This window comes from Coptis chinensis, chromosome 2 (assembly GCF_015680905.1).
Source record: "Coptis chinensis isolate HL-2020 chromosome 2, ASM1568090v1, whole genome shotgun sequence".
Classification (NCBI taxonomy): domain Eukaryota; kingdom Viridiplantae; phylum Streptophyta; class Magnoliopsida; order Ranunculales; family Ranunculaceae; genus Coptis; species Coptis chinensis.
This window is the reverse complement of record NC_141457.1, coordinates 61,864,742-61,887,476: the sequence shown is the minus strand read 5'-3', so window position 1 is coordinate 61,887,476 and position 22,735 is coordinate 61,864,742. Positions and strand designations below refer to the sequence as shown.

General features: G+C 38.5%; 3 protein-coding genes across 6 annotated transcripts; 1 reads left to right on the top strand and 2 right to left on the bottom strand.

Annotated features, from left to right (window-relative positions):
- Nucleotides 1–1,559: 1,559 nt before the first annotated feature.
- Nucleotides 1,560–4,895, bottom strand: LOC147517002 (uncharacterized). The gene is made up of 6 exons (XM_086589431.1): nucleotides 4,461–4,895; nucleotides 4,001–4,365; nucleotides 3,230–3,451; nucleotides 2,603–3,109; nucleotides 2,416–2,518; nucleotides 1,560–1,996 (listed from the first exon to the last, which is right to left on the bottom strand). Exons 1-6 carry the CDS (start codon nucleotides 4,651–4,653, stop codon nucleotides 1,905–1,907), a joined length of 1,482 nt encoding a protein of 493 aa, XP_086445557.1. The 5' UTR covers nucleotides 4,654–4,895; the 3' UTR covers nucleotides 1,560–1,904.
- Nucleotides 4,896–6,868: 1,973 nt separating this feature from the next.
- On the bottom strand, nucleotides 6,869–9,666 carry LOC147517001 (uncharacterized). 2 transcript variants are annotated; one of them, XM_086589434.1, is made up of 7 exons: nucleotides 9,526–9,666; nucleotides 9,155–9,419; nucleotides 8,198–8,561; nucleotides 8,040–8,128; nucleotides 7,860–7,962; nucleotides 7,449–7,604; nucleotides 6,869–7,379 (listed from the first exon to the last, which is right to left on the bottom strand). In XM_086589434.1, exons 3-7 carry the CDS (start codon nucleotides 8,214–8,216, stop codon nucleotides 6,997–6,999), a joined length of 750 nt encoding a protein of 249 aa, XP_086445560.1. In that variant the 5' UTR covers nucleotides 8,217–8,561; nucleotides 9,155–9,419; nucleotides 9,526–9,666; the 3' UTR covers nucleotides 6,869–6,996. The 2 variants fall into 2 exon arrangements, with proteins under 2 accessions (XP_086445560.1, XP_086445559.1); XM_086589433.1 differs by having other exon boundaries at nucleotides 8,040–8,561.
- A 122-nt stretch (nucleotides 9,667–9,788) lies between these two features.
- On the top strand, nucleotides 9,789–21,628 carry LOC147517000 (PTB domain engulfment adapter). Of its 3 annotated transcripts, none has more exons than XR_015211307.1 (5): nucleotides 9,789–9,959; nucleotides 10,029–10,110; nucleotides 19,121–19,279; nucleotides 19,419–19,548; nucleotides 21,493–21,628. XR_015211307.1 is itself a non-coding variant. In XM_086589435.1 (4 exons), the coding sequence occupies exons 1-4, from the start codon at nucleotides 9,789–9,791 to the stop codon at nucleotides 19,484–19,486; spliced, it is 480 nt and encodes a 159-aa protein (XP_086445561.1). In that variant the 3' UTR covers nucleotides 19,487–19,822. The 3 variants fall into 3 exon arrangements, 1 of the variants encoding a protein (XP_086445561.1); XR_015211306.1 differs by having other exon boundaries at nucleotides 21,488–21,623; XM_086589435.1 differs by lacking the exon at nucleotides 21,493–21,628 and having other exon boundaries at nucleotides 19,419–19,822.
- Nucleotides 21,629–22,735: the final 1,107 nt, after the last annotated feature.

The window sequence follows — 22,735 nt, the reverse complement described above, 5'->3', positions numbered from 1 at the left end:
TGATAGTTACTTCATCGTTCTCCAATATTCCAATCGTGGGATGAAGTTGGAGAACTAGCGGGAGAACTGTCAACTCGTGGGATGAAGTTGGAGAATTGTCAACTCGTGGGATGAAGTTGGAGAACTGGCGGGAGAACAGGCAACTCGTGGGATGAAGTTGGAGAACTGGCGGGGGAATTGATATTGATTTTATGTGTATGTATGTAGGCTTTGAGCATGGGCTCTGAGCGTGGGCTTTATGGTTGATAAGCTCTGAGCGTGGGCTTTATGGTTGATAAGCTCTGAGCATGGGCTCTAAGCGTGAGCTTTTTTGTAGATAAGCTCTGAGCGTGAGCTTTTTGTAGATAAGCTCTGAGCATGGATTTGTATTGATTTGGGCTTTTATTGGGCCACATTTGTGGAGGCCGGAATAGATATATCTCCCTCTTTGGGGATATTTGACATTGTTTCATATGCAAATATCGTAGATAGATCCAAAATATCAACAAATATCGTGGATATTGTGGATATTTTTTGATATATAATTTATATTTATTTGAAATATAATCAAAATATCAACAAATATCGTGGATATTGTGGATATTTTTTGATATATAATTTATATTTATTTGAAATATAATGGTAAATATTAAATAAAATTGTTACATACACAAAATATCGCAAAATATCCTAAAATATCGATAATATCGTCGAAATATCGTGAATATTTCCAGTTGTAGATATCTCTAAGCATATCGCAATATTTACTTATCTTTTGTTGAAATATGGATATATATCATGATATATCACGATATATCGCAATATTTTGTACTATGCCGAAGACTCCCACAACTGCTTAATGAGAGAACTCCTCTATGTAACCCAAGATCGAGCCTATGAAGAATTTGCAAAGTTACTGTTGAATCTAAACTGTGGTCCAGCCCATTCCCACAACTTCTTTGCCTAAGGTCCCATGGAATATGCTGAAGAGTTTCAGTGGAGTTACATCCCATGCAACATCTAGAAACTAGTTTAACACCCCGACCCTCATTAGTAACAGCACAATTCCTCAGTAGTTTCCAGGCAGTACCTGAGACCTTTGGTTGCAGCCAATCGTGACACACATTCTTGCACCACCAAGCACCTGCCTCTTTTCTTCTAATAGCATCAAAAGCTGAATGAACCGAAAATTGACCTTGTTGGTCTGGAATCCATATCGTATGGTCTGCACCATTAATGATAGGCAGCTGATTTAAGTTAACCCCTACAATCATAAGAATGAATTGTAGAGCCCGAGGGATAGACCATGCACCATTGGTGATAATACTGCTAACCTTAATTAGCTCTATAACCTTGAGGAACTCAGGTTGTAACTGTAGCCTTTGTTGAATTGATTGATCCCCAACCCCACAATCTCTCCATAGATCTACCTTCTCACCTGAAGCCAAAATCCACTGAGCCCTGCAAGAAACTTCAGGCCAAGCCCACTTAACTCCTGCCCATATGGTAGACTTCGCATAGTAGTTTGGTGAAGTTTATCAACCCCTCGTCTCTCGTAAGGAACTTCTTTCTCATGAATGTTAGTACAATAATTAGTGTTTTTATAGAAACTTAGTCATATAAGAGTACCTCAAATCCATTCCATCACATATTACTTATTACATTGGTTTTTTATTATAGAAAACTAACTTCTATTGTTCTATTAAGGAAAACACTAGTGGGCTTTATATCCTAATCACCAAGGAGCTGCAGCAACATGATTTAAGTCAAGCTCAGTACCTAAGATATCTTTCTTAATCACATGAAGTCTCTTTTCCTTCATCTCCAATGTACTAGTTAGTTACACTGGTCTGCAGGATCTCCATGTGCATCAGAACTCAGGGAGCATTTGGCCACATAAAAAGGATTTTGAACTTCAAGGCACTTCATTGATGCTTCTGTTGAGGTGATGTCCATGTTGGAATGGGATGTATGTCCATGTTGGAATGGGATGTAAGGAGGTTATCAGGTGATATTCCTGCAAAAGAAAAATAATCAATCAAACAACAAAGATGAAGGTTGCACATCTTCAATATTGTTGCGTGTTTCTTTCACCGGTATCTCAGTTTCTTCTGAAATACATTCAATTTTAGCAACATCAGTAATTTCTCTGCACGATGCTTTCTGTTTAGGATCTATAAAGTATCACAGATATCAGCATTAGATCAAAATGCGTCCCATTTAAGGCATAACTAGACATGGGATGCAAAAGAATTATACAAGGAAACATTTAGCATAACAGAGACCGAAACTAAAAAAAATGGTGTCTTTCAACAAGCAGTATTTACCCATCCAGCTTTGTTTTGAAAGAAACCCAAGTCTTCAATAATGCATGTCGTTATTATTCAAAACGATCAAGCCAACAAAACGTACAATCTGAAGTTCTGAACTACATACCTTCTGCTGTTGTTCCAGAAACCATATCTTTTGAATGCCCACCAGTCTTTTCCGAAGTGATAGTAGTATCTTTTCCTACCTCCTCTTTCTCTTGGATTGTGTCCTGCAAAATCAAAATACAGACATCACGATAATATCATAATATCACTCAGTCAACGAGAACCCTTAATAAAATGCAAAGGCTTACGTCACCGCCCAAGCTTCTTATGCTACTTGGTGGGTACTGAAAAGCAAGAGTCTTTTCCGAGGACTGCAATTGATTGTTAGATGAGCCACATTGCTCATCTTTGTTGATATTGTAAGGACGGGACATGCTAGACTCAGCAATCTGTACGCTACTACCAGACTTGTCACTCAATTCTTCTGGTGGACTTGAATATACATCACTCAAAGTTGGATTTTTGTCTTCCTTCTTTTGAAGAGGAATATTTTCTTCCTTTGTGGATATATAAGAAAATGTTTCCAACTCTGGCATAATTCTAGTCTGCAGTGTTATATCAGGATATACCACTACAGAAAGGCATCCCTCAGTCACTTGTCCAGTTTGTAACTTCTTGCAAGGGGCTGAAGTGATGGTGTCTGTTTTAGGAGTTAATTTGTTGGTCTTCTGATTTTTTTTACTTGACTGAATAGCAACATCACTACTCAAAGTATTGCTGACTTGTGATAGCAATTCCAGATCAGTTTCCTTATGCTGCAACGAAACCCCCATGATTAGCTTCTCCATCAAATACTATGAAATATATGTATTTTATTTAGTTGTCTAAATAGCCATAAGCACTAAAAGCAAGAAACAGCGAATATAAGTTCTAACCTTATCTTTCTCTTTTATCTTCTTCAAACCTATGGAACGATCACCAGCTAAAAAACCACTGTTTTTTCTTTGCGTTTTTCTTCTCCTTTCATTATGTTCCATCTGTTGCAATTGATGCTTCTCACAGTACGCTTTTCCAGGTGCAACCATCTCATGGCAACGCCATGTTGTTCCCATATGCCTGCATTGTTTATCATCTTCTCCCCCATTGTTGACTTGTTCCTGTAACAAAATAAGCGCATGATTAGATTCTCCATCAAATATTATGAAACATATGTATCTTTTAATATAATGCACATAAAGTATCCAAGATTAAGACTTCCCATATCAAGGATGTCAAAGAAACATATACATAGTAAATGTCTTAGAGTCCCACCATATCTGACACAAGCAACTCCCAAACACCAAAAACAAAATAATAAAACATTATTTCACAGTGATTTAGTATTAGATACTGCCTACAAGGATAGCCTAAGTTGAATATTTTACCACAATAATTCCTTTTAGCGTAAGAGAATGATTGAAGACCTCACGCTCATCATATTGACATAAAAAAAAAATCGAAAATTCAGTTAGTCAAGTAACTTCATTACAACATGTGTTGCAGTCTTGCAGATACAAGCATACAGCAGAGGCGGCATAAAAAGTGTCTGTTCTATTCTCCATATTACCAAATACTCTAAATGTGAATAGCCATAAGTATGAAGAAAACATGAAAATAATCGGGGGAAAAAAGGCTAGAAAACAAGAAAAGCAAATATAAAATTTAACCTTATCTTTTTGTTTGATCTTCTTCAAAACTACCGAACAATCACCAGCTACAAAAGAGCATTCTATTCTTCGCTTCTTTCTTCTCCTTTCATTACGTTCCATCTGGTACAATTGATGCTTCTCACAGTTTGCTGTTCCAGGTACAACCATCTCATGGCAACGCCATCCTGTTCCCCTACGCCTGCATCGTTGATTATCTTCTCTCCCATTAGTGGGAAAACAACATTGTTCTCTATTAAGCCCCTTCTTTCTCTTTGCATTATGCCTGCTCTGCCCTGATTCATGCTTCTCACAATACAACTTTCCCAGTGAAGCCAACTCAGGGCAAAACCATCCTTCTCCTGTAAGCCTACATTGCTGTTGATCTGAAGGCAAAAGATGATCCATGTAAAAAAACTTAATTTTAGGAAAATTCATTTCACAGAAACTAAAGAAAATATGATTATTAAAGAAAAAATACCTGGTCTTTCAATGCTATGTGGTGGGGAATATACTACCAAAGTCGTTTGCGACTGGACTTGAGTATTAGACGAGTCAGAGTCTAAAACAGTTCCCATTTTCTCCTGACTGATATTTGGTGCACAATGACCGTCCAACCCTTCTAATGGACTTGAGAACTTGTCACTCGTATTTTGAATTATGTCTTTTTCCATCTAAAGAGAAGATTTTTCTCCCTTTTTACTTCGAGTGGTCACCATTGCCTTTTCAGGATCTGATATTAGAAACAGTGAGTATCAGTTTCTTGCAGGGCGGTGAAACCTTGATGTTTTTTGTTCGTTCAAACTTTCTTTTTTCTTGTGTTTGATTATTAACTATGACGCAGACAAGCTATAGCTCTGCCAGATTAAGCATTCATTCTCCTCATATCAACTTGATTATGTTCTAGCTTTAGATCCTGAAACAAAATCCATCGATAATGAGATCAACTGACAAGTTCAATATTCTCATGCCAAACATATATTTATGCATGCTCCAGAACATACATGTAGGGGACATAACAAATACAGAAATAGTCTATAAACCCACATCCGCACCATATACAACACAAACAATTTGCATTCACCATGTCCAGATGACTTAAACTTGATTTCACGCAGATATAACACTAGGTGCATCCTACGAATACCCGAGTGAAAATCAACAAGAAGTGACATCTTAGTAATCCAATCTGAGATATCATTACTAAGTCATGAGCCATATATATTCATTGTTTAGTAGGATTTATCACATATCTACTTAATAGTTGCTACATAAATATATGCAATATACAAGCAAAGAGTTGTTCACTTGTTTCTCTTTTATCTTTAATATCAGAACAAATTAAGAATGGCAGTGCTGATATTATTATAAAGAACTAGATCAAACTTTAGAACAATAACTAATGGACAAAATGGAGTCAAGCAAATACAAACTAAACAAAAAACTAACCTCTGCGCATGGTTCTGTTCTACTCTACTAAGCATTCAGGTATGTGCATTTTTCTTCAGGGGCAAACAGAAGACCTTTGTGGAAAATGGAAACAGAGAGGATGAAAAAAGGGTTTGAACTTTGAAGCAAAGAGAGTTCATTCATCATTTGTGTGAGAGAAAGTGACTTTTGTTTCCTCCAACTTGTAGGAATGTCCAAAGGGCAATAGGAAAATAGGAAGGAGAACTTATGTATGGCAGCTCTGAAATCGATAGCCAAACTATACTACAGTTGATCACAGATTTTGCAACATCTCAATGCAAAATCAACAGTGTCTGATAACCCAAGCATTTCAAAACTTTGTGTGTTGAGTGTTGAGTGTTGACAGACCAGTAGGTACGGTTAATAAAAGCTTTCACTTTGTAACTTGTGTATCTTAACTAGGGAGTACAATGCTAATAAGTTGCTGTGATAAAGTGGGTGCTTACTGGTGCTGCATCAGAATATTTTTAAGGAACGCAGTATATGTAGCAGGCTAGCTATGCCCATTGAGCAACAAAGGGTCCAGCTCAATTAATGACGCCAGCAGCTTGTTCTCAGTTGGTTCTCAACTTCTCATTCAAGTATTCAACCCAATACCTAGCATTCAGCTCCAAGTGACATTTTATAATCCGTCAGGCCTAAGGGCTAATTCGAACATTTTAAAAGCTTTGTTATCTATGGCTTCAGCTCCAAGCAACATTTTATAATCCGTCAGGCCTAAGGGCTAATTCGAACATTTTAAAAGCTTTGTTATCTATGGCGTGAATCCAACACAGGAAGGGAGTTTGCAGGCCCCTATATCAAATACCTAGGCATTCCTCGGCTCTAATTACTTCTAGACTCCCAAAAAACTGACTGACTTCCTCTTATTAAGAAGTCAACCTCTTACGTTCAACTAATTAACTCGCCACTCACATATTGACAAGTAATTCAAAAAACTTTATAGTAATTTTCTGGGCTGACGGAACAAAAACAACAAAAGATACTTTTCTGTGGATAGCGTTCAATGATTTCTTGACTGGGAATTATAATTTTTGAAGCATCAGAAACTTACAAAACATTGGCATTGACTAGAGCACCCTCAGAAACTAAAATAATGTCATGCAAGGCTTTGAAATTCGAATGTCGAATTATGTATCTCAAAGCCTCTCCTAAGGTGTGTTGTAAATTTAGCGAAACACGTTGACTAGCTTGTATTGGATGACACAAAGTAAATGGGACATTGTACCCAAAACACTAAGGCTGGATACCATTTCAATTAGGAGCATCCCACTCAAAACCAATTCGCAATGAGTGGAGCATCCAAGACTATGAATTTTGGATTATTGGCAAACTGAACTTCCTCAGGTGTCAATGATTGGTCTCATCTTGATGTTCTAAGAGAAGTATTCAATAACTAGATCAGGGAAAGACCAAGAGTCTGAAGACTACACATTTAAAGTTGTGTGCCAATTTACTCATCCAAAAAGTATAATGACAATACACTACGGGAAAAAAAAACTGGATATCTATTATAAATGGTTACAGTAAGTTAGTAAGTAACGTGTTTAAATGAAACCAATTTCAGTTCGCCAAGGAGCTGCAACGACACGATTAAACTCTCGTTCAGTTTCCAGAATTTCTTCCTCAAGCTCACGAAGTCTCTTTTGTAATGCAGCAATCACAGAGCCTCTGTTCTTCTTTTCCATCTCAACCATTCGTCGTTTCTTGTTAATTTCACTAACGGATTCTAGAAGGACTGTAAGTCTATCACTAATTTCATCTGCTACAGACTTGTTACAGTGGTCTGCAATATTGCTATGTGATTTGAAGCTCTCAGAGAACTTGGCCAAACAAAATGAATGTTGAACTTCTTGGCGTTTCATTGATGCTTCTGTCAGGGTGATGTCCATGTTGGACTGGGATGTAAGGAGGCTATCAGGTGAAATTCCTGTATACATAATTGATCAAACAAAGTGGCTTTGACTAAAAGGAACTCATAAAAGTTACTTTAACTTACTGATATCCATCCTAGTGTGAGATGTCTCCTCAAGCAACACAGGTGAAGTTTGCACATCTTCAATAAAGTTGCATGTTTTTTTCACCAGTATCTCAGATTCTTTAGCTGTTTGAGTAACATCAGTAATTTCTTCGCACGAAGCTTTGTGTTTAGGATCTATAGAGTGCCAAACATATCAGCTTATAATCATATTTTGCTTCGATTAGGGAGTAACTAAAGATGGAGTGCAAAAGACTGTTAGGAGATAGATTGGGCATAACAGACACGGAAATCACAAAAATGGTGTCCTTTCAACAATTAGAATTTAACTCAGCATTGGTTAGGTCAGGCATAAGTTAAAGACTTTGGATCTTTTTACCGATGCATGTTACATGCCAAATTGCCAATGTAAGACTCTGAACTACTGCATACCTTCTACTGATGTTCCAGAAACCATTTCTTCGGATTGCCCACCTGTTCTTTCCAAAGTGGTAGTTGCATCTTTTCCAACCTCTTGTTTCTGTTGGTTCATCTCCTGTGCGATAAAATTTCCGACATAATGAAAAGGTCATTCTGTTAATGAGAAACTCTTAAAAGGACGGAATGACTTACATCACCAACCAAGCTTGTTATCCAATGTGGTGTGTAGTCCAAATCAGGATTCTTTTGCGAGTTGTTCGGCGAAGCACATTGCTCTCCTCCTTTGATTTTGGAAAGAGATGCAGTGTTAGAGTCAGAAATTTTCAGGACTGTACCACACATGTCACTACCTAAAAAGCTAATAGCCATCTCTCCAGAGCAGCTTGGTGTAGGGTGATCGCTGAATTCTTCAGACGGACTTCAATACGCCTCACTCGGTTTTTGACTTTCATCTTTCTTCTTTTGAAGAGCTTTTTCTCCCTCTGGTGATGTGTTTTCAAATGTTTCCGACCCAGTCACAGTTCTAGTGTGCACCATTATATCAGGATATGGTACCGGAGAAAGGCAGCCCTCTGTAGCTTCTTCATTTTGTAACTTCTTGCAAGGTGATGAAATCACAGTCTCTCTTTTAGGAGTTAATTTTTTGGTCCTCCTCTTTTTCGTATTTGATTCATCAGTAATATCAGTATCTAAAGTGTTGCTGACTTGTGATAGCTGTTCACGTCAGTTTGAAAAAAAGCCCATTATTAGATTCTCCATCAAATTACAAATTACGAATTTTATGATTGCATGATACCATGCCTATAAAGAATGCACAAGTACAAATTTCCATATAATGGATGGGAAGAATCACATATCACAGTCAATGCCTAACCAGTCCCAACATATCCGGTACAATTAACTCCCAAACACCAAAAACAAACAACTGAAGGTTCATCCCATTTAGGTTATTAGATACTTTCCAGAAAGATGGCCTAACCCGAAAATTTGGCCAGAATTAACAACTTAAGCTTCCAATCTAAGAACGACCAACCCATGTTCATCCTATTGGATTATTGGTTAGAGAGCGTGCAACAAAATAAAAGGTTTGAAAATCCAGTTCATCAGGCAAACTTCAGTACAAAGGTCATGACTCATGCTATTTGGTTTTCCTTTTTCGTCTACTTGAGTCATCAGCAATATCAGAACTGTGCTGCTAACTTGTGCAATCAGTCTCCATGTCATTCCATCAAACAGATGGAGAATCTAATAATAATATTTTAAATGTGAATTTAGATGTACAAAAATACATTATAAGAAACGCATACCAAACGACTTTGTTCTCTTGGCCTCTTTCTTCTCATTTCGTTATAAGCGCTCTGCTCCAATTCATGCTTCTCACAATATCGTTTTCCAGGTAAAACCATCTGAGAACAACGCCACCCAGCTTTTGCGGTTGATCATCTTCTTCGGTCCCACTAGCAACCAAACAACTCTGTTCTTTTCGCCTATTCCTTCTGTTACTCTGCTCCAAATGGTGCTTCTCACAATACCGTCGCCATCCTTTTCCTGTACGCCTGCACTGCTGCTGATCTAAAGGAAGGAAGAAAATAAACTATATCATGCCGTGGGAAAAAAGTTCATTTGACAGAAGTTAAATAGACAAAGATGATTAAAAGAAAAAAGAAAAAACTAGTACCTGGTCTTTCAATGCTATGTGATGGGGAGTGATTCACTTGGACATCAATTGCTCGTTGACTCTCAGACAACTCACAATCCGAAACACTTGCCATATTCACTAGGCCAAAATATATGCAAATCAATCAAGAAGAATGTATAAATAAAACTAGTGATACTGTGGTACCCAATGCAAGTTATCTAAAAGACATCCAACTATCCACCGTTGATCTAAAAATTTAACAATTCCCTCTTTCTCGCTGAGTGTGTGAACTGTGAAGAGAAATGGGGAGTAGAGTGTTATCACAAAACGTGGGAATATATGTAGCGGCTGTACCACTGAGAGCAATAAAGGGGCCAGCTCAGTTGATGATGTCAGCAGCTCATTCACTTAATCTTTGGGATTTCCAGCACTTCATGGTTCTCATTCGGCCCACTTCACCACCCCAGTCCCAGGTTCATTTTTCACTTGTTTATACTATTTGTACAAGTGGTACAAGTAATAATAACGTTTGAGTTTTGTAGGTGTTTGTTTACGATTTTCAACCGCAAGATCCTGAGGACTTATATGTAGCACTTGCTGCCTTATCTGGTAAAGGAGTAGCAGGTAATAATACTCACACCATTATGCTTCTAAACACTTTTTATTCCTCTAGCTAGACATACATTAGATACATTTGTCACCCATGTATTTTTTGTTTTTTATCGAGCTTAATATATTTAAGTAAAGTCTAGAAGCCATCCCACCCATTGTTGTTTAGCAGACTATGAGGCTTGGGACTAAGTAGTAGTGTGAAACTTTATTGGATGCTCGATGACTATTTGAACATTTACATGATTGGAAACATGAAAAATTGAATCCACCTTCATGGAGCAGTGATACTTATCTCCAGTGAGAACTTAACTATTAATCCTTCAGAGGATTCAGCTTTTCGCATCTGTTTTCCATCTCTCTGGATGTGCATCCCATCCTTGTGCCCCATTGTACGGTTGTGAGTAGTCCACTCCCCTGCTGCAGATCATCTTCTTTTGATGCAAATTTGTTAGCGGAAGCAAGTCAGTAGATACAACAAAAGATTAAAAAAAAAGCCAATTGATCTCTATTAAGATACTTGAAACTTAACAATTAGCAATGGCATGCTAAGAGTCTTCAATAAGATGATGAAAAGCTCTAGCTCTTAATTCTCAAAAAAAACCCCTCATCTCTGTACAGAACTAGTCTCTTTATATTGACAGCATTTAATAAAGGGATAAGATAATTAATGCATAAAATTAAATATAATAACTAGTAAATGAGTGTTCATGTATCTGAGCCTGCATCAATCCCCCCAACGTGAAAAGGACTCGTCCTCGAGGATGAAGCCATGTAACACTCATAGAAAGAAGGATCCAACCTGTTGAAAGTCTCATCTGTGAGCCAAGAATTTTCAGATTATAGCTGGACGGCCACACCACTTGACAAGATATCGAGTATAAGAACCATGACGAGTAGCAAGGGAAGAGATGTCAACAACACTTTCAATACGATCTGCAGCAGCATGGGGAACAGTAGAAGATGAAGAAGGCAGCGGAATGGGCAGAACAACGTCGCCAACAAAAGGAGATAGGTCAGCAACATTAAATGTCCTGGAAATACGGAACTCGGGGAGGGGGCGAGGGAGGGAAAAGACCAACTTCATAAGCATTTGGTCCATGGCAGGAACCAATGGGAAAAGGACCAATCTTACGCATCTGCAACTTATGAGAGGTGCCAACTGATAGACGATGGCGGCGAAGATAAACCATTACTAAATCACCAATCTGAAAGGTCTGGAGGCATCAGTGTTTATCAGCATGGGCCTTGTAGGTAGCATAAGATTTTTCTAGGCGAGCACGGACATCAGCATGAATAGACTTAATACGAGCGGCAAAATCATAAGCATCAGCACACAAAGGCATAGCAGATGGAATATAAGCCAGATCAAGTACTGTATTAGGGGAAAATCCTGTTACTATCATAAAGGGAGATTGCCCAGTAGATCGGTTGACCGAGTTATTATAAGAGAACTCAGCTTGGGCAAGAAAGATTTTGGGTTATCACCCACCAAACAACGAAGAAGATTGCCCAAACTGCAATTCACAATCTCTGTTTGACCATCAGTTTGAGGGTGGAATGCAGTCGAAAATTGCAACTTACAGTCAAAGCACTTCCATAAGGTATGCCAAAAGTGACTAGTAAATTTCACGTCGTGGTCAGAGGTAATGGAACGCGGAGTACCATGGAGACATACAATTTCCTTGAAATACATATTAGCAACATGAGTGGCATTAGCAGTCTTAGAGCAAGGAATAAAATGAGCCATCTTAGAGAATCTGTCAACAACAACAAAAACAGAATCCATGCCTCTTGATTCTTGAAGTCCGAGGTAATCCAAGCACAAAATCCATCGAGACATCCTCCATGGTAAAGATGATATTGGTAAAGGGGAATATAAACCAGCATTGGAATGACAACCCTTGGCTGCTTGACAAGTGTAACACTTGGCAACAAAATCCATGATAGAACGTCGCATACGAGGCCAGAAGTACTTTTTGCGGATGAGAGCACAAGTTTTGTCAAACCCGAAATGTCCAGCTAACCCACCAGAATGCATCTCACGGATAATTTTATCTCGTAAAGAAGAAGTCGGAATGCATAGAGCAAAACCAAAAAATAAGAAGCCATCGTGAAGTGAAAAATCACCATGAGTATTGTTATGATCACGACATGAGTATTGTTATGATCACGACATGTAGCAAAACTGGTATCGGAGCCAACGTTCTTTCTCGGGTAGATTTTCTTGGAGTACAGGCTATTGTTGCCAAGCAACGATCAACTGATCTAAGATGCCTCGTAGGAGAAACCAAAATCAAAGTCAGAGATTAGAACAGGTCGAACAGTTACTGACCTCCCTGACGGAGAAGGTTGATCAACTCTTTTTATGGAGAAATCAAGGCGAAGAAGTTGTGAACGAAAATAATGGTTTAAACACCCTTGAAGAATCAGACCTGGGCGCAAACCCCTTTGCTGGTTTAGGGGATGATACAGCTGATGAAGAGAGAGGTGATCACCATGTCCTTGATGCTAATTCTGAATCAGATGATCACACTCTTGCTACTTTGCAATGCAATGCACGAATTGCCGCGAGAGTAAATACGAGAGGCCATCATAATGCTCCTGAAAACGGATGCCAGGCACAAGTACCTCGTCGACGTCGTGATGGGGTGGATGTTAATCGTCTTTTGAAAGTATTGGAACGCAGCCAACAAAGTGACATTCGGGTTGACATACCAGAATTTCATGGGCGTTTAAAACCTGATGATTTCCTTGATTGGCTTAACAAGGTTGAGAAAGTTTTTGAATACAAAGAGTTAACAGATCCAAAGAGGGTTCACTTGGTAGCAACAAAGTTCTCTGGGTATGCCTTAATTCGGTGGGATGAACTTCAAGCTGATAGGTTTCGGAAATTGCAACTTACAGTCAAAGCACTTCCATAAGGTACGCCTAAAGTGACTAGTAAATTTCATGTCGCGGTCAGAGGTAATGGAACGTGGAATACCATGGAGACGTACAATTTACTTGAAATACAGATTATCAGTATGAGCGGCATCGGCAATCTTAGAGCAAGGAATAAAATGAGCCATCTTAGAGAATCTGTCAACAACGACAAAAACAGAATCCATGCCTCTTGAAGTCCGAGGTAATCCAAGCTCAAAATCCATCGAGACATCCTGCCATGGTAAAGGGGAATATAAACCAGCATTGGAATGACAACCCCTGGCTGCTTGACAAGTGTAACACTTGGCAACAAAATCCATGATAGAACATCGCATACGAGGCCAGAAGTACTTTTTGCGGATGAGAGCATAAGTCTTGTCAAACCCGAAATGTCCAGCTAACCCACCAGAATGCATCTCACGGATAATTTTATCTCGTAAAGAAGAAGTCGGAATGCATAGAGCAGAACCAAAAAATAAGAAGCCATCGTAAAGTGAAAAATCACCATGAGTAATGTTATGATCACGACATGTAGCAAAAGTGGAACCAAAATCAGGATCTGCTGGATATAAACCTTTTACCTCATCGAACCCAAATAGACGAGTTTTTCATGTCAACAGAACATGAGAGCGCCGACTAAGAGCATCCGCCACCTTATTATCCTTGCCAGCTTGAAAACAGAGGTGAAAAGTGTATTCTTGTAGAAAATTAAACCATTTTGAATGGCGAGCACTAACCTTTTGTTGAGAATTGATATATTTAAGGGCTTCGTGATCTGAACGAAGAATGAATTCCTTATGAATGAGATAATGTCGCCAATGGCGAAGAGCTTGAACAACAGAGTAAAGCTCCAAATCATAAGTGGAGTAGTTCAGCTTAGATGCAGCTAATTTCTCACTGAAAAATGCAGTAGGTCTCTCCTCTTGGGTTAGGACAGCCCCTATATCCTGCTTAGAAGCATCACAAGCAACTTCAAAGAGCTTGGAGAAATTTGGGAGAGCCAGAACAGGCGCTGACGACATTCTCTCTTTGATAATCTGAAATGCAGTAGAAGCTTCAGGTGTCCAGACAAAAGGTCCGTCGCACATACAAGAGGTAATTGGCGCCATTATGGTGCTAAAATTCTGGATAAAGCACCGATAGAATGTTGCAAGACCATGGAAGCTACGGACTTGTGAAATTGTGGTAGGGGTTGGCCAATCCAGAATTGCATGGACCTTGGATTCATCAACATGAATGCCCGAGGGAGAAATAACATAGCCCAAAAATGTCAAAGATGACACCATAAAAGAGCATTTTTTTAAATTGAGATAAAGCTTTGCGTCTTGTAACACCGCCAGAATAATTTCAAGGTGCTGTAAATGATCATTCTCTGAAGTACTATAAACGAGGATATCATCGAAATAAACCCACCACAAACTTACCAAGATAAGGGCGCAAAATGTGGGTCATGTGGCGCATGAAAGTGGAGGGTGCATTAGATAAACCAAATGGCATGACTAGCCATTCATAGAGTCCGTCCTTAGTCTTAAAAGCAGTCTTCCACTCGTCTCCTGGTCTCATTCGGATCTGATGAAATCCACTACGCAGGTCAAGTTTTGTGAAAATATGAGCACCGTGTAAGTTGTCAAGCATGTCTTCCAATCGTGGAATGGGAAAACGGTACTTGATGGTGATCTTGTTAATAGCGCGACTGTTAACACACATGCGCCAAGTTCCATCTTTCTTTTGTAAGAAGCAAGAGATCAACATTGTTAACACACAACACATGGAGACATACTTTCTTGGATTAAGCCATTATGCAAGAGATCCATAACCTGTCTTTGTAATTCAGCATGTTCAAATGGTGACATTCGATAGTGTGGCATATTTGGTAATGATGCTCCGTGTACAAAATCAACATTGTGTTGGATAGAACGCAATGGAGGTAACCCTGTAGGGATCTCTTCAGTGCATATAGCAGAAAACTTGTCTAAAAGTGGCTGCAACACAGAAGGAACAGGGGTGGGAGGCATAGTACCTTTATCAACAATCGCCATAACTATACCTGATTTGTGAGCGGTAGCAAGGAAACTTGGTTTTGCTGCCAAGGTAGAAGTATGTTGAGAGGACAGCTTTGGAACAGATGGCGGGAGTGGTTCCAATGTAAACTTCGTACCATCAAAAGTAAAGGTATAAGTATTGGCTTTACCATCATGAATAACAGCACGATCGAACTGCCAAGGTCGTCCTAGTAAGAGATGGCAAGCATCCATGGGCACCACAAAACACCATACTTGATCATTATATTTTGTCCCAATGGAAAAAGAGACAAGACACATTTTATCAATTCAAACATCACCACCCTTTTGTAACTAACGAATAGTGAAAGGGTCTGGGTGTGGCTCCAATTTCAAGTATAGTTTATCAACCATTTCAGAAGAAACAAGGTTTTCACTGGAAACCCCATCGATAACCAAAGAACACAATTTCCCACCCGATGTACAATGTGAACGAAAAATATTGTGTCGAAGCCAAGAATTCAGGTCTGAAGGTGAGGAAGACGACATTAGGGACCGGCGAACAATGAGTTGGGGAACACCCGTATCAGCTTTCAATGTTACAACCTTATTTTCCATATCAGACTCATCAAATTGAGGCTCACCTTGTAAATCAATTGGTGCATCATTGTCAGCTAAAGCAACACGTTTATGCTTTGGACAAACAGATGACTTATGACCTGGTTCTCCACAATCGAAACAAATAATAGGACTAGGCGCAAGGCGACTAGAACGTCCATTGGAAGAAGATGGTGTTGTAGCAGGGACAGTGACTGAAGATTTAATGTCAGCAATAGGCTTTGTGAACCATGAAGAAGAGGCTGATTTTCTTTGAAGTTCTTTTGATTTTAAGGCATATTGGATAGCTTCTGCTAAGTTGCGGATTTCTTTAAATGCCAAATCAGCTTGAATAGACAACTTTAGACCATTATTGTAGCGCGCACTCTTCTGGTCCTCGGTTTCAATAAGATCAGCACGAGTGGTTAAAGAAAGGAATTCTTCTGTGTAGTCTGTAACACATCGAGAGCGTTGTGTAATAGTTTGGTAGCGCATATAAAGGTCACGTGCATAATGAAGAGGAATGAATTTTGATCTTAGTTCGCGCCGCATCTTAGCCCATGTGACAATTTTGCTCTTACCCCTACGAAACCTATCAGCTTGAAGTTCATCCCACCAAATTAAGGCATACCCAGAGAACTTTGTTGCTACCAAGCAAACCCTCTTTGGATCTGTTAACTCTTTGTATTCAAAAACTTTCCCAACCTTGTTAACCCAATCAAGGAAATCATCAGGTTTTAAACGCCCATGAAATTTTGGTATGTCAACCCGAATGTCACTTTGTTGGCTGCGTTCCAATACTTTCAAAAAACGATTAACATCTACCCCATCACGACGTCGACGAGGTACTTGTGCCTAACGTCTGTTTTCAGGAGTATTACAATGGCCTCTCATATTTACTCTCGCTGAAATTCGTGCATTTCTTTGCAAAGTAGCAAGAGTGTGATCATCTTATTCAGAATCAGCATCAAGGACATGGTGATCACCTCTCTCTTCATCAGCCGTATCATCCCCTAAACCAGCAAAAGGGTTTGCGCCCAGGTCTGATTCTTCAAGGGTGTTTAAACCATTATTTTCGTTCACAACTTCTTCGCCTTGGTTTCTCTGTAAAAAGAGTTGATCAACCTTCTCCGTCAGGGAGGTCAGTAACTGTTCGACCCGTTCTAATCTCTGACTTTGATTTAGGTTTCTCCTACGAGGCATCTTAGATCAGTTGATCGTTGCTTGGCAACAATAGCCTATACTCCAAGAAAATCTACCCGGGAAAGAACATTGGCTCCGATACCAGTTTTGATGCAAATTTGTTAGTGGAAGCAAGTCAGTAGATTTGCTAAGAGTCTTGAAACTTAACAATAAGATTAAAAAGCCAATTGATCTCTATTAAGTACTTGAAACTTAACAATTAGCAATGGCATGCTAAGAGTCTTCAATAAGAAGATGAAAAGCTGTAGCTCTTAATTCTCAAAAAAAAAAACCCCATCTCGGTACAGAACTAGTCTCTTTATGTTGAGAGCATTTAATAAAGGGATAAGATAATTAATGCATAAAATTAAATATAATAACTAGTAAATGAGTGTTCATGTATCTGCGCCTGCATCAATTCGGCATCGTCTGCATCGTAGGCCTATCCCCTTGCTTAGGGGTGTCTCTTTTTGCCGAATTTCCGATTTTTCCGAAATCCGACCCGAAATTGGTCTGGCTTTGGGTGTAGTTTTCATGGGCCGATTTTCTGATTTTCCGATTTCCGAAAATTCCGAAAAAAAATTGGATCGGATTTGGATATAATTCTAAAATCCGATCCGATCCGAAAATTCCGAAAGTTCCGATATTATTGCCAATTTATTCCGAAAATATATACTTCTCTCACTATCCACTTGATTAGATCTCGACCGTTCATTCATTTTCTAGTTTTTTACTTCCAAAAACAAAACAAAACATAACCTAGCCGCTACTTCCCCACTTGAATTGGACCACTCTACTGTCATTACATCGTCTGCCATAACAACAATGATATGAAAAAAAATGTCATTGAGTCATACAATGACTTCCAGACCAATTCAAAAGCCAAATTCCAATAGATAGAATATTATGTAAAACTACTTTGAGTCCAAGACCATAATCTATTATTTATGCAGACACTTCACGCTTCAATTTCCACACACGAAAAAAGATTGAAACATTACAAATACCCAGACCTCAACAGAATGCAATGCTTGCTATTGGTGGCTGCAGGTTCTTTTTCTCATTTTTTCTTGGATCACTTGTTTGAATGAAAATGGGTTTTCTCAATAAACAAGTGCGTATTGTTGTTGGTACATTGGTGTTGTGGACATGGTTTTCTCTCCCTACAATGAACATTAGCGTATGATATTCCAAAAATAATTGAAAGTAAAGAGATCTTTGAAAATTTACCAAGTATTCGAAATTTCCGAAGTTATTCGAAATTTCCGAAAGTTCCGAAATTGGAAATATATTTTGAATCCGAAAAAAAATTGGATCGGATTTGGCTAGCATATTAGGTTCCGAATTTTTTTTGGAAAAATTCCGAAGGAGGTTAATCCGATCCGATCCGATCCGAAGTCACCCCTACCCTTGCTTGTACAGTTGTAACTGCTGAAATGCAGAAAACTTGTGTTGATCTTGCACACATCCTGTACGGCTGTTTAGGAAGGGAGTTATAAATTTCTAATGCAAAGGATGCATCTACATTGATAATGGGGAAAGTTGTTTTGGGGTCCAATGCACTAGATAACATGCCTCAGTAAGTTGAGATCAGTAGTGTTTGAGAATTAACGGATGTACAATGAAGCACTGTTTGTTATTAAGCTTTCTTGCCTTCAAATGTCATCTTGAATCTAACATTCCATGCAATCCAAGTTATTTGACAGAAAATTGAGGACCAAGTATCTTTTTCACTAGCCCATTGCGTTGGTGGATTGAACCAAAATCCAGGGCTTCTTTAAGGAAAGTGATGAGTATTTTCTTGGTATTCTAAGGTGACATGTCACAGGAAGCATAGATATAAGCACATTCATGGAAGATTTGCTCCACAGTTTCTTCCATTTGACCGCACTAGGACACATGCTGTGATTAATTTTGAAATTGTTTTTGAGTTTATGCCTAGTAGAAATCATGTTCTTCACGCAAAAAACGACACTTGTGAGTTTTTGACAACTGATGGTTCTAAATAGTAAGGTTAGTCTTTGTAGCCATTGTAATTAGAATGCAGACCGACTTTGTTGTACAAAATTTTGACATATGACAGCCTCAAGTTAGCACAAGTAATACTTATAGTAAGCTGATATCTCTTTGATTAATAAGGTCGACTTAGTCCAACTTCCATTATCGAGGAAACTCCAGTAATGACTTCTCAAGAAACACAGTTTTGTGTGTGTGTGTGTGTGTCTTTAAATCCTCTGAAGATGCTTTCCTTGTCATTATTTTACTCACTGAAGTAACGATGGGAAAATCTCATATATCTTTTGCCCCTACGACTTTTTAAGGAGCTGTTCGTGTGAGGAAGCTGACGAGGTTGCCAAAAGTTAAATGCTGGCTTGTTGGGTTTTCAAAAGCTGATAGTATTGACAAAGCCAAAGTATTCAATGACGTCTGGAAAACTGATTTGGAAATTGGCAAACATGATTGCCGTGATTACACCAATGGTAATAGTTATTTATTTCTGTTTAAAATTTCAATTTGCTTAGTTTGGGTTTAGTTACATGCTTGACTTATTTGTTTCAATTTGATCATTTTTTCTTTTATTTATTTATTTATTATTATTATTTTTTTTTCACTCGGAAGAGCTGGTTGAGTACCTGACTGGTGAAAAACATGTATTGGACCGTTTAAGAAGAGGCCTGGATAGGTAAATGCTCCTCAATCAGCTTGATTGGCGTTGGAAGAGCATCTGATTGCATCTATATTCCTACAAGTACGCACGCATCTTTCCACCTATCCATAAGTATATTCTTGCGCACCAGTAATCTGCATTGATCTGTCTATGAGCCTGTGATTACATTATTGACTGCGCACTACACTTCAGTAATTTTCTCAGAAACATCTTATACTCGAAAGTTATTGACAACGTACATGCACATGATGTATAGAGCAAATTGTATTGTTTTTCTTATGGCATGATGACATTTTGTTTTTCCAGTTTCACTGTTTATCTCGCAATGCAATATTTTAACAATCATTTTGGAATATTCTGTATGATGTTTGAGGAATTCTGCTGAAAAATAATTTATAATCACTTGAGATACGCTCCCAAATGCTCTCTTGAAGAATTTGTAGTGTTTTGTATGATGTATGAGGAATTCTGCTGGAAAAATATTTAGCTGAGTGTGAGGACTAGATAGAAATCCATATGTGGTGGTCCAGAATTCCAGATGGCGACCATGTCTATCGAAGAGAAACCCATACAAACTTGTACTAAGCCTACACTTACCTACTCAGCTTTCTAGATCGATTTGAAACAAACTGGAAAACAATATTTTCCTGCATAAATAAGGTATTAACGACGAATTGCTATCAGACCTTGTTACTTCATATTTCCAACTACAATCTCCTAATACACATGCCAAAATGACTTCTAACTGATCAAGTAACTCTGAAATTTTTCCATCTGTGAAGTTCCCTTGTCAATATACAATGTTTTTTGTTGTATCAACTCGCACTCTCAGGCAGGCCATCATGGTAGGTGATAGCAGGCTCCCTGTGTTACCGAAGACTTCTGATATGGTACTACCAGGGTCGAATCCTAATAGGTTGTGATATTCCAGCATATCAGCTGTTGGATCATAAGACAAATAGTTGCTGTTATTCAAACTGAAACATATTTTTTTGCCTTGATTCCAAAGGTCAATGACTTTGGCGTGTCCGTCGTCTATCCTCCCATCGAATGCTTTTACGGTGATACTATATTCTCTGACCCATTGCTTCTTTTTGCAATCCTTCAGCATCCATATATCAATATGTGTACTGAAAGAGCAATCAACCAAGCAAAGATTTCCTTGCAACTCAATGACATCTATCATACCATTCTTTTCAGAACCCAGTTGGGGATGGCTTATGGTTTCATATACTTCCTGTGTCATGTCAAACGAAACCATATGGCTGTCCGTCGTAAAGGATGCAGAAAAAGTATGAGATAATGACCAAAAAATACATTGAACTTTGCACTTGGTTTCAAAACAGACACCGTACTATTTTTTTATTCAAATAAACATTGTACTTTCACAAAGTTTCAATTTAGGCATTCCGTCCAATTAATTGGATGTCCAACTTACATGGACCGTTAAAAATTTTCCCAATTCTAATTTGCCTATGTGGCAGTTGTTTAGACCATGAGGTGGCATTCATTCAACATTTCGACACGCCAACTCATCAAATTACAACTGATCCGACATTTTGACATTTTGACACGCCAACATTTTGATATTTTGACATTTCAACACGCCAATTCAAAATATCAACATTTGGACCGATATATCAATTGTAATTTGATGTGTTGGCGTGTCGAAATATTGGCGTGTTGAAATGTCAATCATTTGTAATTTGATGAGTTGGCGTATCTAAACAACTGTCACATAGGCAAATTAGAATTGGAAATTTTTTTAACTGTCCATGTGAGCTGGACATCTAATTAATTGGACGGAATGCCTAAATTAAAACTTTGTGAAAATACAATGTTTATTTGAATAAAAAAATAGTATGTTGTCTGTTTTGAAACAGTGCAAAGTTAAATGTATTTTTAGGTCATTATCTCAAAAAAGTATTAATCTTCCAATGCAGGGCCCCATTTGCGTATACAGCTCTTCCATATATGGGTTAAGGAGGCTGCTCACTGACAATATCTTTCCATGTTTTAGTGCAGAAAGAGTATATCTTCGTCCGAAATTCAAGATCAAGTGAAACCTGAAGTAGCTTATATTCGTTGGCAGAGGACTGTAACCCAATCCATACATTTTTGTAGAAAGCACTGAATGCCGGCTGCTTTCAGTTGGTAAAGTAATAATTTCGTTGTTTTTAAGCGGGTTACATATCATTATATTCTCGCCACTCGTACAACCGTACCTAGCAAAACAAAGCAAGCCGTTACATGAACCGTGGAGAATTAACTTCCGAGTGGCAATCTCAGTTGTCTTGATGAGCTTCATTTCATCTTCTTTAACTGAGTAAAACGTGGTTGAGTCAGACTTGCGAGGATGCACAATATAATTATGGTAAGGCCTGGTTTTTCGACTGAATCATTTAGGTGGATATGAGCAAGTAATGGATTGTCGATCATGTTGTGCCAATGCTTAGATACAGACCTGAATCGAATGAGAGACTTAATGGGTAGTCTTGGAAGAATGTTGAAGAAGATATCATCAGGGAGATCCTCCATGTTTATACTGCTGCTGAAGAGGCGACCACTTCTGGCGGTTATTATAAAAGTTCTTATAAGGCATGCTTTGACGTCGGTTTCTGTCCCTTGTTTGCGTGGTGTTTCATATTCAAAGTAAAACAGAAACATTCATTTCAATGCCAAGTTCAGCTCAGCCTATTCTAGGTAGAAAGCTTTGTTTTTATCTACTCTCCATGTCTTAACAGGTAGAAACTCATAAAATATTTCCTATTCAAGTTGAATTCCCCTCTTGTTTTGTTGTAGTTCACATTCTATTTCAAGCTGTACATTGCTAATATCGCTTGGTTTTAAACAAGAAAACCCTTCTTTTTTGTTATTTTCTCTTGTCAAATAATCAAAGAATTTACAGAATGGAGCTCATTACTGAACCAGTTGCTTGCTTGAATCATATGGGCAGTGAGGATGGAACTTCTTTTCATGTGACAGATCCCCATCACGGAGATTATGTCCAAGTGATTACATATCCCTAAAAAGAAAAATAGTAAATATATATATGTTGGAATTCGATAACAAGGTAAATGGTGCGCGAGGAAGATGAATATGATCGATCAGGAGTAATACTAGCGAGGAGACGCACTAGGAGAGTTGCATAAACTTTCGTCTTATGATTCTAAGGATGCATGTAGTAAAAGTTTGAAACTTTGAATCCCTGAAGGAAGAAGGTGCCCACCTGACTACTGGCCAAGCACCAACATGATGACTACTGACT

Excerpts from the sequence above, each read along its gene's own strand:
- LOC147517002 (XM_086589431.1), bottom strand. The coding sequence starts at position 4,653 with ATGGAAAAAGACATAATTCAAAATACGAGTGACAAGTTCTCAAGTCCA. Across the intron at positions 3,110-3,229 it reads AGATAAAAGAGAAAGATAAG|CATAAGGAAACTGATCTGGA; the intron begins GTTAGAACTTAT and ends GTTTCGTTGCAG. Across the intron at positions 1,997-2,415 it reads TTCTGGAACAACAGCAGAAG|GAATATCACCTGATAACCTC; the intron begins GTATGTAGTTCA and ends TTTCTTTTGCAG.
- LOC147517001 (XM_086589433.1), bottom strand. The coding sequence starts at position 8,216 with ATGGCTATTAGCTTTTTAGGTAGTGACATGTGTGGTACAGTCCTGAAA. Across the intron at positions 7,605-7,859 it reads TTCTGGAACATCAGTAGAAG|ATCCTAAACACAAAGCTTCG; the intron begins GTATGCAGTAGT and ends GGCACTCTATAG. Across the intron at positions 7,380-7,448 it reads TCACACTAGGATGGATATCA|GAATTTCACCTGATAGCCTC; the intron begins GTAAGTTAAAGT and ends TTATGTATACAG.
- LOC147517000 (XM_086589435.1), top strand. The coding sequence starts at position 9,789 with ATGGGGAGTAGAGTGTTATCACAAAACGTGGGAATATATGTAGCGGCT. Across the intron at positions 10,111-19,120 it reads ATCTGGTAAAGGAGTAGCAG|GAGCTGTTCGTGTGAGGAAG; the intron begins GTAATAATACTC and ends CGACTTTTTAAG. Across the intron at positions 19,280-19,418 it reads TTGCCGTGATTACACCAATG|AGCTGGTTGAGTACCTGACT; the intron begins GTAATAGTTATT and ends TTCACTCGGAAG.